Source organism: Rhamphochromis sp. 'chilingali', assembly GCF_963969265.1.
Source record: "Rhamphochromis sp. 'chilingali' genome assembly, chromosome: 12".
NCBI classification, from domain to species: Eukaryota; Metazoa; Chordata; class Actinopteri; order Cichliformes; family Cichlidae; genus Rhamphochromis; species Rhamphochromis sp. 'chilingali'.
The window spans coordinates 14,978,372-14,994,378 of record NC_137939.1 but is presented as its reverse complement, the minus strand read 5'-3'; the positions used below and the strand labels follow the sequence as shown (position 1 = coordinate 14,994,378).

At 40.2% G+C, this 16,007-nt stretch overlaps 1 protein-coding gene across 3 annotated transcripts; it reads left to right on the top strand.

The window, feature by feature from the left end:
- Positions 1 to 15: 15 nt before the first annotated feature.
- LOC308407696 (interleukin-17 receptor D) lies at positions 16 to 14,791 on the top strand. 3 transcript variants are annotated; one of them, XM_080899514.1, is made up of 12 exons: positions 16 to 328; positions 3,102 to 3,186; positions 3,899 to 4,057; positions 4,409 to 4,527; positions 5,680 to 5,803; positions 5,978 to 6,016; positions 6,112 to 6,257; positions 6,377 to 6,451; positions 12,590 to 12,656; positions 13,140 to 13,283; positions 13,431 to 13,603; positions 13,766 to 14,790. In XM_080899514.1, the coding sequence occupies exons 1-12, from the start codon at positions 215 to 217 to the stop codon at positions 14,279 to 14,281; spliced, it is 1,761 nt and encodes a 586-aa protein (XP_080755640.1). In that variant the 5' UTR covers positions 16 to 214; the 3' UTR covers positions 14,282 to 14,790. The 3 variants fall into 3 exon arrangements, with proteins under 3 accessions (XP_080755640.1, XP_080755639.1, XP_080755641.1); XM_080899513.1 differs by having other exon boundaries at positions 13,137 to 13,283; XM_080899515.1 differs by lacking the exon at positions 13,140 to 13,283 and having other exon boundaries at positions 13,766 to 14,791.
- The last annotated feature ends 1,216 nt before the right edge of the window (positions 14,792 to 16,007 follow it).

The following is a 16,007-nucleotide window of genomic DNA, read 5'->3' as shown; positions in this document are numbered from 1 at the left end:
CAGCAGAGCTGTTCCAACATGTACAGGGAGTTTATAGGCCACACCTCCCCCGTGTAGCCTGAAGATACCACTCCCCTCCACGTCTTTCTTCCTTCTCCAAGGTTGCTGTCACTTAATGCTCGAGCACAACTTGGAGGTGCTTCAGCTGCCAGAGTGTCGGTGAGAGTTTGAGATCCAGTGCTCGCCATGACAATGAGGTCCTGGCCCTAGAAGCATGTGGAAGCTTTTGTACCTGTTTTTGACGCTTTGTCAGCTGCTCTGCTGTCAGGCTGAGGCCACAGCTGCTCCTGTCACCCCTCAGAGCTGCAGTCTGGACTGTATCCAGCAGGTAAGCTGGAGGTTGTATCTCCTTCATAGTCAACTGTTAACTCACCTTAATTCAGTAACTTTGTATAATTCGTACAATATGCAGCATCATGTTTTATTTTTTGTTTTGTGACAGATGTTCTCTCAGCCTTTGTTTGAAAAGTAAGAAAAACTCCCGACTAAAGATAATTCACATAACACATTTTTTTAAGAGAATTATTCAGTTTGTCCTGGTTTTAAGAAAAGTTTAGGTCTTCGTTAAGTGGTCGCAAGATAAATCTAAAGAATAGCAAATAAACAACCTGCAGATTGAGTTCCTGCTGCGTAACTGATGAGTTACACAGAAAACGACATCCTCAATTCTTCAAATATAAGATCCAAATTTAGTAGGGAAAAAAATTCATTTTAAACCGTCAAACTGCTGCATGGTTTAAAATCCCAGGTGTCACATTTTATTTCCCGCCCCTTCAGTGGGTATGTTGTTCTCTGTAGTGGAAAGTATGACGTGTACAAGATTTCCTATATTTGTTATCATCTAAGAAACAAATCTTATGTTCCTTTAATGTGTGTGTGTGTGTGTGTGTGTGTGTGTGTGTAACCCTGTAATCTTGAACATAAATCAAGTTAGAAATTGAGGGGGGCTTGAGTGGATTTTCTCATGCTATCGTCTCACACTACAAGCTCCAACAGTTTCAATCTGTCCACACTCTCAGTGGATGTCGGAATGTTTTCACTGCGTAATTTAGGTTGGCTGGAGTTACACATACTGGCTGTAAACAGATTATACCGTGATGACTGTGTGGTGTGTATTCACATAATGAACCTATGATTGTTATTATCAGAGAAGGAAATCTGCAGCAGTTACCTTTAGTTTTAGGTGTCACAAGAAGAAGAGGGGAGGGGGGAGTTGTAATGATTTCCCGGCACAAAGATAAATTCATCACCCGCGTATGGAGAGATTTTAAATGTGAAAAAGTTTAAAAAGCAAAGGAGGAGAGCATTTGGAGACTTTTCACTGGAGCTTGTGCCACAGAGATTTATGATGCAACTCATTAAAATGGATCCAGTCGTGAGCGATTATCCAAAATGTTGATTTTATTTGAGCCAGATGTCTGATTTGCTGTCAGTAATGCAGTGTTTTTACTTGAAAAGATATTACCCCTGGGTTACCATACCACAGTGAGATGGTTAAACCAAAGGGCCATGCTCACGTATTCCTTTAAATTTTATTTTGATTAATGAAAAGTGGGGCACTCAGTCATCTTGTAGAAATTAGACTTTGATTTTTCTCCAAAACTTAATTTGTGTGGGCTTTTTATATGGATTAAGACTTCCTCCATGTTTGCTCAGCTGGTATGCTCCAGAAAACGAAGGTTTAGGCTACGCAGACTTTCTACCTAACCTTCCGCACACACGGTTTCTCTTTTATCATCTTATTAGTCATGATCTCTAAAACCTGTAGAGCAAGTCAGCAGTGTAAGAAAGTGATGAAACAATTTTTTAATGACAGAAACACCAACAACCAGTGCTATATCTGTCTAGGGGCACACCAGACTTTCATTTTCACAGAAGGTGGAGGTAAACAGCTGTTTTATTACAGAGAAACTATAACAAATTCAGTGACCCAGTCACACTTTCACTGCTCCAACAAGTCAAATATGTCCTTCTGTAATTTAGCGTGCTTTGAGTGTGAAGCAGCATTAACTATAATTACACAAACACCCCGTAAAAGCGATGCTTTGGGAAATGCACTGTCCTGCTCTTCATTGATAATGTTCACTCAACAGCAGAGCACAGTGAGTCAACCCTGATCAGTGCCTTCACTACACAGTATGTTGAGAAGCATCCACTGTTTAAACACAAGAACAAGCCGCAGCACATACTGTACAGATGGGAATCAGATTTTACATGGAGAATCTTACAAAAACAAGAACCATATTGTTTGTAATATAGCAACAAGGTTCTCCAAACTTACCATGAAGGGTTGTCAGTGCTGATCCACTGTTTAAGCTGTGATAGGTAACTATGTGCAGATGTTTGGAAATCAAAGCACCTCTGATGATTGTTACTTGAACTCAACTGAACTGAACTGAAGTGGTGCACTACCTTTTTTTATGGCAGGCAAACTGAACATACAATTCTTACAATTCTTACAATACAATTCTTTTCAATTCAATTGTACTTTTACAGCGCCAAATCACACCACACTTACCTCAAGGTGCTTTATATTGTAAGGTAAAGACCCCAAAATAATAAAGAGAAAACAGTGAAAACCCCAACAATCACATGACTCCCTATGAGCAAGCACTTTGGCAACAGTGGGGAGGAAAAACTTCCTTTTAACAGGAAGTGTGGCCATTAGCCACGACCGGTTGGGGGTGAGGGGAGATAGACAGGATAAAGACACACTTTGGAAGAGTGCACAGTTGAACGTTTTCAGACTGTCTCTCATGGAAGGCTTTCATAGTGTTGGACAGATACATTTCAGATACGTAAGTTACTGAAACTTAAGCTCTGTGAAGAGTAAAGCAAAACTGCCAAAGGATATTAGTTCATTGTTGGGAAGCAGGAATTGTCACAGTTCTGTGACATCCATTTTATTGTTGCTGCTATTAAGTCACATTTTTCCCTTCCCTACTCCTCCTCACTTTTGGCAGCTGAACAGGGATTGTACACAGTCCTGCTTTTCATTATAAAGTTAAAGGGAAGGTCAAATTGAACCTTGTGTGCACAAAACTACGAAAGAGATATAGATGAGTGTGTACAGTTTGACCTCTTTATTTTCTCCTATGCAGGGCGGTCCAGCATGTGAATACTGCAGAATAACCAGGAGTGATGTCAGAAAGGCTCTGGGCTTTAAATCCATGGAAAGGTTTGGAAGTAAGTCAGGTTCAAACATCATACTGCAAATATCTGAGCTCTATGTGAGTTTGAGGTTTGAATGAACTTGGTTCACACCTATTTCCACAGTGCTAAGAATGTGGTTCACCTTGTAATTATTATCTCTGCACAGCATCTGCTTCAACCATCATTTTTTTCTCTCTTTCCTGGTAAACTTCCGACCCTTCCACCTTCCGTGCTCAATCTTTTTCTAATTGTACTGTGATTAATTTCAACATTTAACATGCTAACTTTTGCAGAATTGGCAGAGATGTCCACTCCTTTCAACATTGTCTTCAGTGTTTTCTTTTTCTTTTTTTCTTTTTTTTTTATAACTTTTTATTTGTCAGTTTACAGTATGAGAATACAAAACTTAGGAGACATACACAATTCCTGTAATAGCATCTTCTTACATCATGGTAATATTCAATTATTCAGTACAAAAGGAGTACACAACCCATTTTTCCCAGAGCTTCTTAAATTTCTCGAGCTCGAGTCTAAGGACAAAGGTAAGTCTTTCCATTCCAAAAATTTCTTCCACTATCCCACGCCATTGGGCCCTTATATACTATAACTGGTAACTATTTGTGGTGCAAATATTACCATCTTAGCATTCCAACCATATTAATTTAAATGTGTTAGCATGTTGGGATTAGCAAGTGCAGCCTCTCAGAGCTATTATTGAAGTATTTTCCTCATTATTCCTCTTCAGGTTGTATTCCATGGCCATGTTTTGAGCTGCTGGGAAATGAAGACCCTAAAATCTGTCAACACTACGTCCAAGCACCAAATGATGTGAAGGTTGAGTTTTTAAATGACTCAAACTCCCAATCTGACACCATCATTGTCTCCTGGAAACCCAGTTACTATGGTAAAATTTGTTTGCTTATTGAGAATATATACCTATCATTTATCATGTCGTATCCTAAGTGAAAAGAGTAATTTTTCACTTGGTGGTGGGATATCTATGATTTGTTTTTCTTTATTATTATGAGAGGTTAAAAAAGACATCTGACTTCAATTATGAGACATATGCGAGATGTCTCCAAAATTATTTTTCTTATTGTACTATGTGACTGAGGCACTGACACATGACAACGTCGGAGCCTGATAAAAAAACAAAAGAAAGAACAAACTCTCAGACGTAAACACTCGTACACACAGTGTGCAAGTTTGATGAAGGGTTGTTGCTAATTCTTTGTTTCTTTTGTGTTTGCTGCAGGGATCGCCTTCCTTCGTGGCTTTCAGGTGTCCCTCCAGGCTCTGGGAGGGACTAGCGTTGCCTGTCAGCTCTTTCTCTTCCACCGCAACTTATCCCTCCCAACTTCACATGCTCAACGGGTAGGAAGAGCCCCGCTGGCTTTGGCCTTTGGCTGTGTTATTTTTCCTTTTATTGTGTTAGACCACACAAAGAAAACGTGAAGCTTTTAAAGTTTTAAGTTACAGCTAGTTATGACAATAACTGGCTTCATGTGGATATATTTCCATTTACAAATGTTTTGAGTTACAAGTGGTTTCTAAATTTTTCTCAGTTACATTCCCTTGAACCAGAGCTTAAACAGCATCTTTCAGTTTTGGGGTGAAAACTGCAAAACACTGAATACAGAATAAAACAAAATAATGTTCTGGATGAGATTACGATCAAACATAAAACTGACAACATGTCCTTGGAGGAAATAGTTTAACATTTTATACTAAAGATCATCCAAATGCTGTAAATATGAGGCAGGACATAGAAGACTATTGTTTATAGATGAAGCCTTTTTTTAACAAGCTCGTCCGCAGTGGACTTAAATTATTTACATATATTCAAACCACATGGACAAACAATGAATAGCTCCATTCAATTTTTTTAACTGGTAAGTCTCAAAGAATGAAAAAGCAGCAACACTACTGACAGTAACAACAACATGTAACTAGCTTCTTTTTACTTCTTCTTGACGAAGAATCGCTCTTTCACACTAAAGTTCCCCTGTGCGATATTGCCTAAAATTTAAATAAAAACACAATGCAATGATTTGCAAACAAGGAAAAACATAAAAAATCTGAACTGAGTAAACAGCTGGAGGAACATTAGGTTAACTGGCAACAGGTCAGTAATATTATTGGGTATAAAAAGAGGTTCTTAGAGAGGCAAAGTGTCTCAGAAGTAAAGATGAGCAGAAGTTCACTGATCTGGAAAAAGGCAGCATCTACAAATTCCTCTTTCAGAATAGTTTCAGTTTTAAATTGAGAAGATTAAATATCTCATCTACAGTACACAATTTAATCTAAAGATTCTGAGAATCTGAAAAAATCTCAGTAAGTAGGGGACAAGGCTGAAATTTCCGGACCCTCATGGACCCTCTTGGGTGACGTTGCATTAAAAACAGACACGATTCTGTCATTGAAATCCCTGCATGAGCTCAGGAGCACAGGAACCATCGTCTGTGATCACAGTTCACTGCCCCAAACCATATATGAAGTGTATAATGTGCCCATGCTATTCTGCAGGTGTACAAGTCAGACCCGTTCCCCGGCCTCTCCCTTGGATCCCAGTATGCTGTTACTGTCATGGCTCTGCCAGTGCCTGAGGAGTGGGAGAGGTTCTACCGCAGTGAGATCTTCTCTACACGATGTAAGATGCTGTTTGGTGACCTTTATTATTTAAATCTGCCTTTTTAGTTTTGGTCCAACTTCAGTGAATAGCATTATCATAAATTTACATATTTTGCCACCAATCAGCTCTGCTATTCTGTCAACACTGCATTAAATCAATATTTAGAGTAACATGTGCTTCATGTTCTTGCAGCATGTGCAGAGAAGAATGGCTTTGAGCAGTGTAAAAATGGTGAGAAAACTTATTTTCCTGTGAAGTCCAGTCTGTGACAGTCTTTCTCCAAAGATCTGCTTTATTCATGACATTATGTTATGGTCTGGTTACAGACTGGTACCCTAAACATATTGAGGTTCAGCAGGAAGGCAGTGCCATCACTGTGACCTTTAACTTGGCTCCTCCAAATCTGGGAATAAGAAGCTACTTCTCGCTGTGTTACATAAATGGCAGGAAAAAATACACCAACATAATACCGGTAAGTAATTTCCTGTGCTGCACCTTTGTTTCAGTCAGTGCCTTTTATTTATTTTTAGATATTTCTGATCATTTAGGTTCTCTTTATAAATGTAACAAGCATTAATTTCATCATCTTAGGATCTGACTACAAATAAAACTCACCATAGCTATCAGCTGAGCGACCTTCAAGAAGGAACCAATTACACCTGTGAGGTAAAAGAATTATGACTAACACTGTTTATAGTATATGTGGACATAAGTATAACTGTTTTCCACCAAAAGACTTGGTTGATGAATAAACTTGAATACTTGAATGGACTTTGTGTTTATTGACTTTTTCCCCCAAATCTTTTTACCACATGTGTGGATTTCATCAGAAAATAGTTTGCTCATCAGTCATATTGCGCGAGGTGATGACATTGTAGGTCTTTTCATATTCTTTTACTGTCTTTTAACTAACCGTTCAATTTTTATGGACAGCAGCTTTCCTGTTTTTGTGCACTTTCATTGTTCTCTTTCCCAGAAACAGCTAACTTTGTCTGATACAACAGCTCAACCCCCCCCCCCACACACACACACACACACAATCAAAGTTAGCAAATAAGTGGTTGTGAAATGCATATACGAAGATCACACATATCATTGTGACCACCTGCCTAATATTGTGTTAATCTCCTTTTGCTGCCAAAACAGCCCTGACCCATCGAATCATGGACTTTATTACCATTCCTGAATGTGTGCTTTGGTATCTGGCTTGTTTAACCAGCACATGCATGGCTTGATTGGATTAGGGTATTTAGAGGCCAGTTCAACACCTCAAACTTGTTGTTGTGCTCCTTAAACCATTCCTGAAGCATTTTTGCTTTGTGGCAGGGTGCATTATCCTGCTGAAAGAGCCCCACAGCTATTAGGGAACACCGTTTCTATGAAAGCATATACATGTTCTGCAATAATTCTTAGGTACACTACCAGTCAAAAGTTTGGACACACCTTCTGATTTAATGGTTTTTATTTATTTTAATGACTATTTACATTGTAGATTCTCACTGAAGACATCAAAACTATCAATGAACACATATGGAATCATTTAGTAAAAAAAAAGTGTGAAGTAACTCAAAACATGTTTTAGATTTTAGTTGTTTTTTTTTTTTTAAATAGGCTCCCTTTATTACTTTGCACACTCTTGGCATTCCCCTCGATTAGCTTCATGAGGTAGTCACCTGAAATGGTTTTCCAAGAGTCTTGAAGGAGTTCCCGGAGATGCACTCGTTGGCCCTTTTGCCTTCACTCTGCAGTCTATCTCACCCCAAGGTGTGGAAAGCTGAACACAGCTTCAACCGTCTGTTTGTTGGAAAATAGTAACGCGGCCGCACCGCATTCTCTTGTTAGTAACAGGTAACGCCGTTGTAACGATAGAAATACTAATTAGTTAGATTACTCGTTACTGAAAAAAGTAACGCCGTCATTCCCATCACTGATTATAACGCTTGATGGGTTTTGCGACTGCACTCGGGGACACATTCAAAGTTTTTGCAATTTTCTGGACTGACTGACCTTCATTTCTTAAAGTAATGACGGCCTGTTCTTTCTCTTTACTTAGCCGATTAGTTCTTGCCATAACACAAATTCTAACAGTTGTCAGATAGGGCTGCCAGCAGGCAAGAAATTCCACAAATGAACCCTGATGAGACACAGCTGTGAGGTGAAAACCATTTCAGGAGACTACATCATGAAGCTTGAGAGAAGGGTTTAGAGCCCTGTCAACGCAGCACAGAGTAGCTACTCTTGAATCAGAAGTATAAGACATATTTAGAGTTATTTATCAATTTTTTTCTTTGCTACATAATTCCATATATCTTTCTTCATATATTTGATGTCTTCAGTATGTATCTACAGTAGAGAAAGTAGTAAAAAATAAAGAAAAACCATTAAATGAGAAGGTGTGTCCAAACATTTGACTGCTAGTGTAGGTGCTACATGTCAAAGTAACATTGACATGGATAGCTTCCAATAGTGCATCCCAGTGGAGGTGTTCCCCTAGGTAAGCCATCACACACCTGACCATCCACGTGATGGTCAGGTGGTCCAGTTCGGATGCTCACTTGTCCATTGTTGGCACGTTCCATGGTGGATGTGGTTGGCATAGTAACCCTCACTTGTTTTTGGCGATGCATCCCCATACACAAGAAACTGTGATGCACTGTGTATTCTGACACCTTTCTATCAGAATCAGAGGTAACTTTTTTGGCAATTTTAGCTACAGTAGCTCATCTGTTGGATCAGACTACACTGCCCAGCCTTCAGTCCCCACAGACCCAGTCTCTGGTTCCCCACTGTTCCTTTCTTGGAACACTTTTGATAGATACTGACCATAGCAGGCCCAGAAGAGCCCACAAGAGCTACAGGTTTGGAGACGCTCTGACCCAGTCATCTAGCCATCACAATTTAATTCAATTCAATTCAATTCAATTTTATTTATATAGCGCCAAATCACAACATAAGTCGCCTCAAGGCGCTTCATAGATACAGAGAAAAACCCAACAATCATATGACCCCCTATGAGCAAGCACTTTGGCAACAGTGGGAAGGAAAAACTCCCTTTTAACAGGAAGAAACCTCCGGCAGAACCAGGCTCAGGGAGGGGCGGGGCCATCTGCTGCGACCAGTTGGGGTGAGAGAAGGAAGACAGGATAAAAGACATGCTGTGGAAGAGAGACAGAGGTTAATAACAGATATGATTCAATGCAGAGAGGTCTGTTAATACATAGTGAGCGAGAAAGGTGACTGGAAAGGAAAAACTCAATGCATCATGGGAATCCCCAGCAGCCTACGTCTATTGCAGCATAACTAAGGGAGGATTCAGGGTCACCTGGTCCAGCCCTAACTATATGCTTTAGCAAAAAGGAAAGTTTTAAGCCTAATCTTAAAAGTAGAGATAGTGTCTGTCTCCTGAATCCAAACTGGAAGCTGGTTCCACAGAAGAGGGGCCTGAAAACTGAAGGCTCTCCCTCCCATTCTACTTTTAAATACTGTAGGAACAACAAGTAGGCCTGCAGAGCGAGAGCGAAGTGCTCTAATAGGGTGATATGGTACTACAAGGTCATTAAGATAAGATGGGGCCTGATTATTTAAGACCTTGTATGTGAGGAGCAGGATTTTGAATTCAATTCTGGATTTAACAGGAAGCCAATGAAGGGAAGCCAAAACAGGAGAAATATGCTCTCTCTTTCTAGTCCCTGTCAGGACTCTTGCTGCAGCATTTTGGATTAGCTGAAGGCTTTTCAGTGAGTTTTTTGGACATCCTGATAATAATGAATTACAGTAGTCCAGCCTGGAAGTAATAAATGCATGAACTAGTTTTTCAGCGTCACTCTGAGACAGGATATTTCTAACTTTAGAGATGTTGCGCAAATGGAAGAAAGCAGTCTTACATATTTGTTTAATATGTGCATTGAAGGACATGTCCTGGTCAAAAATGACTCCAAGGTTCCTCACAGCATTACTGGAGGACAAGGTAATGCCATCCAGAGTAAGAATCTGCTTAGATACCATATTTCTAGGCTTTTCAGGGCCGAGTACAATAACCTCAGTTTTATCTGAATTAAGAAGCAGAAAGTTAGCGGCCATCCAGGTCTTTATGTCTTTAAGACATTCCTGCAGTTTAACTAATTGGTGTGTGTCATCTGGCTTCATGGACAGATAGAGCTGGGTGTCATCAGCATAGCAGTGAAAATGTATGCTATGTCTTCTAATGATACTGCCTAAGGGAAGCATGTATAATGTAAACAGAATTGGTCCTAGCACTGAACCCTGTGGAACTCCATAATTAACCTCAGTGTGTGAAGAGGACTCTCCATTTACATGAACAAATTGGAGTCTATTAGATAGATATGATACAAACCACTGCAGCACAGTACCTGTAATACCTACAGCATGTTCTAATCGCTCTAATAGGATATTATGGTCGACAGTATCGAATGCTGCACTAAGGTCTAGCAGGACAAGCACAGAGATGAGTCCACTGTCAGAGGCCATAAGAAGATCATTTGTAACCTTCACTAAAGCTGTTTCTGTGCTGTGCTGAGCTCTGAAACCTGACTGAAACTCTTCAAATAAACCATTCCTCTGCAGATGATCTGTTAGCTGTTTGACAACTACTCTTTCAAGGATTTTTGATATGAAAGGAAGGTTGGAGATTGGCCTATAATTAGCTAAGACTGCTGGGTCTAGAGATGGCTTTTTGAGTAAAGGTTTAACTACAGCTAGCTTGAAGGCCTGTGGTACATAGCCGATCATTAGAGATAGGTTGATCATATTTAAGATCGAAGAATAGATTAATGGCAGGACTTCTTTGAGCAGTTTTGTAGGAATGGGGTCTAAAAGACAGGTTGATGGTTTGGAGGAAGTAATTATTGAAGTTAACTCAGAAAGATCAATTGGAGAAAAAGAGTCTAACTTAACATCAATGGTACTAAGAGTAGCTGTAGATAATATTACATCTGTGGGATGATTACTGGTAATTTTTTCTCTAATGATAAAGATTTTATTTGTGAAGAAGTTCATGAAGTCATTACTAGTTAACGTTAAAGGGATTGTTGGCTCAAAAGAGCTCTGACTTTTTGTCAGCCTGGCTACAGTGCTGAAGAGAAACCTGGGGTTGTTCTTATTTTCTTCAATCAGTGATGAATAGTAAGATGTTCTGGCTTTGCGGAGGGCTTTCTTATAAAGCAGCAAACTATTTCTCCAGGCTAAATGATGATCCTCTAGATTTGTGTCACGCCATTTCCTCTCCAGATTACGAGTCATCTGCTTTAGACTATGTGTTTGAGAATTATACCACGGAGTCAGGTACTTCTGATTTGAGGCCTTAGTTTTCACAGGAGCTACAGTATCCAGAGTCGTACGTAGTGAGGAGGTGAAATTATTAACAAGATAATCGACCTCTGTTGGGGTAGCGTTCAGATAGCTGCTCTGCTCTATGTTGGTACAGGGCATTGGAGATGATAACAGTGGGTGGATTATATTCTTAAACTTAGTTACAGCACTTTCAGAAAGACATCTACTTTGATAAAGTCTACTCTCCACCGCTGTGTAATCAATTATTGTAAATGTAAATGTTATCAGGAAATGATCAGACAGGAGAGGGTTTTCAGGAAACACTGTTAAATGTTCAGTTTCTATGCCATATGTTAAAACAAGATCTAGAGTGTGATTAAAGTGGTGGGTGGGTTCTTTTACATTTTGAGAGAAACCAATTGAGTCTAATAACAGATTAAATGCCATGTTGAGGCTGTCATTTTTAGCATCTACATGGATGTTAAAATCACTCACAATAATTATTTTATCTGAGCTCAGAACTAAATTAGATATAAAGTCTGAGAAATCAGACAGAAACTCTGTGTAAGGCCCAGGTGGACGATAGATGATAACAAGTAAGACTGGTTTCTGAGTTTTACAGCTGGGGTGGACGAGGCTAAGCATCAGGCTTTCAAATGAATTAAAAGTCTGTCTTGGTCTTTCATTAATTAATAGGCTGGTGTGAAAAATTGCTGCCACACTGCCCCCTCGGCCTGTGCTTCGAGATTTCTGGTAGTTAGAATGACTCGGGGGTGTTGATTCATTTAAACTAACATAATCATCCTGCTGCAACCAGGTTTCTGTAAGGCAGAGTAAATCAATTTGTTGATCAATTATTAAGTCATGTACTAACAGAGACTTGGAGGAGAGAGACCTAATATTTAATAATCCACATTTCACTGTTTTACTCTTTGGTTCAGATGTGGATACTGTATTGTTCTTTCTTTGTAATTGTTTATGTTTAAGTTGTTTGTTGCTGGTTTTTAGTTTGTTTTTTGTCTGTTTGGGAGCTGACACAGTCTCTATGGAGATGGGTTTTTGGGGGGGTAGCAGGAGGAGAGAAGCTGCAGAGAGGCGTGTAAGACTGCAACTCTGCTTCCTGGTCCCAACTCTGGATAGTCATATTTTGGGGGGTTTAATAAATTTGTCCATATTTCTAGAAATGAGAGCTGCTCCATCCAAACAAGACCAGGTTTCCTCCAGAAGGTTTGCCAATTATCTATGAAGCCCACATCGTTTCTGGGACACCACTCAGACAGCCAGCAATTTAAGGAGAACATGCGGCTAAACATGTCACTCCTGGTCTGATTGGGGAGGGGACCAGAGAAAACTACAGAGTCCGACATTGTTTTGGCAAAGTTGCTCAAATCCTTGGGCTTGCCTAATCTTCCTGCTCCTAACACATTAACTTAGAGGACAAAATGTTCACTTGCTCTTCACTTGCTCAGTCAGATATGTACTTTCATGCTTCACCTATTTGACTTTTTTCCACAGATTGCAGCTAATGAAGTGGATGCAGTTAGGAAAATGTTCAATGTTCATGTCGTGCACACTCAGAAAGGTAAGGAAAGCTGTTTTGTTGCTGCATATTCACACAATTACTATGTCACAGTGTGTACAAAGCTTTCTGTACTTTTAGTTGTAAAGTTATATCTCCTGAACCATATGCAGGTTTCTTGCATGCATGCACAAATTTCTCAAGAACTATCACTGGACATGAAAAATGTGTATTCCCCAATGGCAAGCAGTTACTGGCTTTCACTAGGTGAAGGTGCGGCAGCAAGCAACCCTCCTAATTGTTTTGGTCGCAAGATTTCCACCCTTGTGTAGATGACGCCGACTTCTGTGTAAAATAGGAAACACATTAATGCTACTTTGTTAGTTATACTTGTTATACGTATTTCGCTGTCTGTTTGTTACTGATACACACTTGTGGCCAATGCAATAAGTCTTTTTATTTTAACTATTCTAATACTTTGAAAAGCAGTGGGATAATCCACTAAACTGTCTCAAGAAATAATTCAAACTTTGGTGTTATCCGAAGATGCCTCTCCACGCTCTGTCACTCCCTCCTTGGCTTTTGTCCTTCCTCTGAGTCTGGTCGCGGTAGCCGTACTTGGAGGCTGTCTGGCTATTGTCATTAGGAGGAGGACCAAGCTGCAGATGAAGAAATTTGACATACAACTAGGTGCAAAAACAACCCAGACATGTCATGTAAAATCAGTATTTGAACCACTGCCAGTTATTACGTTTATACATTTTCATTTAGTATCTCTAATCCATCTGCTCCTTTCCCCAGCAGCACATGAAAATGTTTTGTTTTTTTAATCATCAGATATCATCAACAAACACGAGGAAGTTGGGAATCAGGAAGAATTGGTATCACTGCGCAAAAACAGGCTGACCCCTCCTCGTCTTCTGATTTGCTACAGCAGCCATGAGGGCCCCGCTCATGTCAAAGCTGTCATGCAGTTAGGTGTTTTCATACAGCAGCACATGGCCACTCAGGTACAGTTTTACATTTTATCTCTTAACTTGCAGCACATTTTGTAAGGGCAGTTTTGGCAACATTTTGCCAAAGTGTTCGTTAGTATGAGATGCATTTAATAAGAGAAAGAGATGGGATTCGGTTTATATTAACAAAGTCTTCCCACTTATTTTTCTTCAAAGGTGTGTCTGGATCTTTGGGACTCTCTGAGCGTGGCTGAGGAAGGCAGCATGGCCTGGCACTGCCGGCAGATCCGGGAAAGTGACTTTGTCTTGGTGATGTGTTCTAGGGGCTTTAACCAAAGACCCAAGCCAGAGGATGATGATGGTGATGAAGATCAGGCCTACAGCTCTGATGCAATCATCCAACTTATTGGTGCAGAGGTGGGCCGAGCCAAAGCCTGGGGCCAGGACCTGTCCAAATACATGGCAGCCATTTTCGAGTACTCAGAGGAGACAGACATTCCCACTGAACTGAGGCTCATTTCTCACTATGTACTGACAAGTGACTTACCACTGCTCTTCTCCCACCTCCATGGAGTGGCCCTGCACAGGCCTGGGGCTTACCTTAAGATAGACCACATCTCAGAGAAAGGCTTTGCCAAGGTGCCAGCTGGAGCTGCTCTGCAGTGGGCTATCTATGAGGCTGGAATGGCATTGGAGGGAAAAGGACAGCACTCTCTGGAAGAAGGGGACTAGATAGTGAAGAAGGGACTTACACACCCTCAGTTAATGATAGTTCTCAGCTCGATATGTGATAGTTGAATGAAACTGTGAGTTTACACCTCAAACGTGAGGAGTGGATCTACACCTGTGCCTCAGCACACACTATGACCTCTGCAATGCCTTAATATGCAACTTAATATGCACCCAGTATTATGTGTCCTGGCCAAAAAGATATTTTCTCAAATAAATATTTTCAGTCAATTTTCTTGCAGTATTGTGTAATAGGTTCCATGAATACATCAGCTATTAATCTTATTATCAAGCTTACTCTGTAAGACTGTTTATTTTGAAGTTGAATTTTAAATATTGTAAACAAGCAAATTTACAGCCATGCTTCACGTGTCTGTGTACATCTCTGCGTACAAATGGAAATCAAAGCTTCATGTCATTTAAACATATGAATAAATGTCTCGTCTTGTATATTACATTATATTTGTGTAAAATAATAAAATCTATTTACATCGAAAATTTTAATAAAATAAAAAAGTTTCAAATAATGCCATTTTATTGCGACTTGTTTTTTGTTTGTTTTTTAACATTTTGCTGGTGCTGTAAGTCCTCAGCTTGTCTTTGATCAGAAACAGTCTTGGTTAAATATTGGCTCATACACACACTGTATTAAAAACAGGGGGAAATTTTATATCGTCAATCACTGTTCCATTTTTCTGAATATAACAATTACAAGACAGACCATAATTGAAGATTATCTGTTTATTACCAAATGTCAGCAGCGTAACTAACAGCTCACTTGTTGGAATAGGTCAACAAAAGGCTGGAAAAGTCAAGTGACACTAAAATGAAACAGCTGGAGGAACAATTTGCAACTAATATGGTTAAATGGCAACAGTTTACGATATGAGTTTACAAAAGAAGCCAGATGTGAACATAATCCAGATCACTGTTGTCTAATTTTGGCCAGAGTTCATTTGAAATAGACTTAGACGAGGTGGAAAACTGTTCTGTGGTCAGACGAATTTAAATTTGAAATTCTTTTTGAAAACATGGACGCTGCTTTGTCTGGATTAAAGAGGAGACTGAACATCCAGCTTGTTCAAAAGTTTGCATCTCTTTTGCACCAATGGGGGTGCATTGGTGAAGATGGAATTGGCACCTTACACATCTGGAAAGGCACCATTCGCCTCCGTCAGTGCGCCCCAGGGCGGCTGTGGCTACACTGTAGCTTGCCATCACCAGTGTGTGAATGTGTGTTCAAGTTCAAGTTCAAATTTTTTTGCCACAAGCAGTGGCAGGTTGCCCGGCAGTGGAATGAACCCGCCCCCGACCTTACACACAGTACACAGACATCACATGGGGATACAAGTCAGAGAACGGTTGCATTACTGAAAAAAACACTGAAATATACACTACAATGGGAAAGTACAAGAGGAAAAAAAGAGACGTCTATTCATGCTGGGCTATAGAGGACAGCATGAGAACAGGAAACAAAAACACTCCTCTGCACAGAAAGCACAGAAATGTCCACAGTACAACATTATGGAGCACGTGACCAGCAACAGGGTTGGGTAAGGGATGAGGAGTAATCCCAGGCAACACAGCAGCCATCCTGCCACTGTACCGACTCTCCAGCGCGGGCCCAGACCCGCCTCGTGTTCCCAGGAGGGAACAAGCATCAAAGGCATTGGAAGGGGAGGGTGGATGTATGAGTGCTTATCATTGTAAGTGTATGTGTGTGCGTGTC

Bases quoted from the DNA above. Each gene is read 5' to 3' on its own strand.
- LOC308407696 (XM_080899513.1), top strand. From the start codon at position 215: ATGTGGAAGCTTTTGTACCTGTTTTTGACGCTTTGTCAGCTGCTCTGC. The intron at 4,058-4,408 runs GTAAAATTTGTT...TGTTTGCTGCAG, and splicing joins CTGGAAACCCAGTTACTATG to GGATCGCCTTCCTTCGTGGC. The intron at 5,804-5,977 runs GTAAGATGCTGT...ATGTTCTTGCAG, and splicing joins TGAGATCTTCTCTACACGAT to CATGTGCAGAGAAGAATGGC.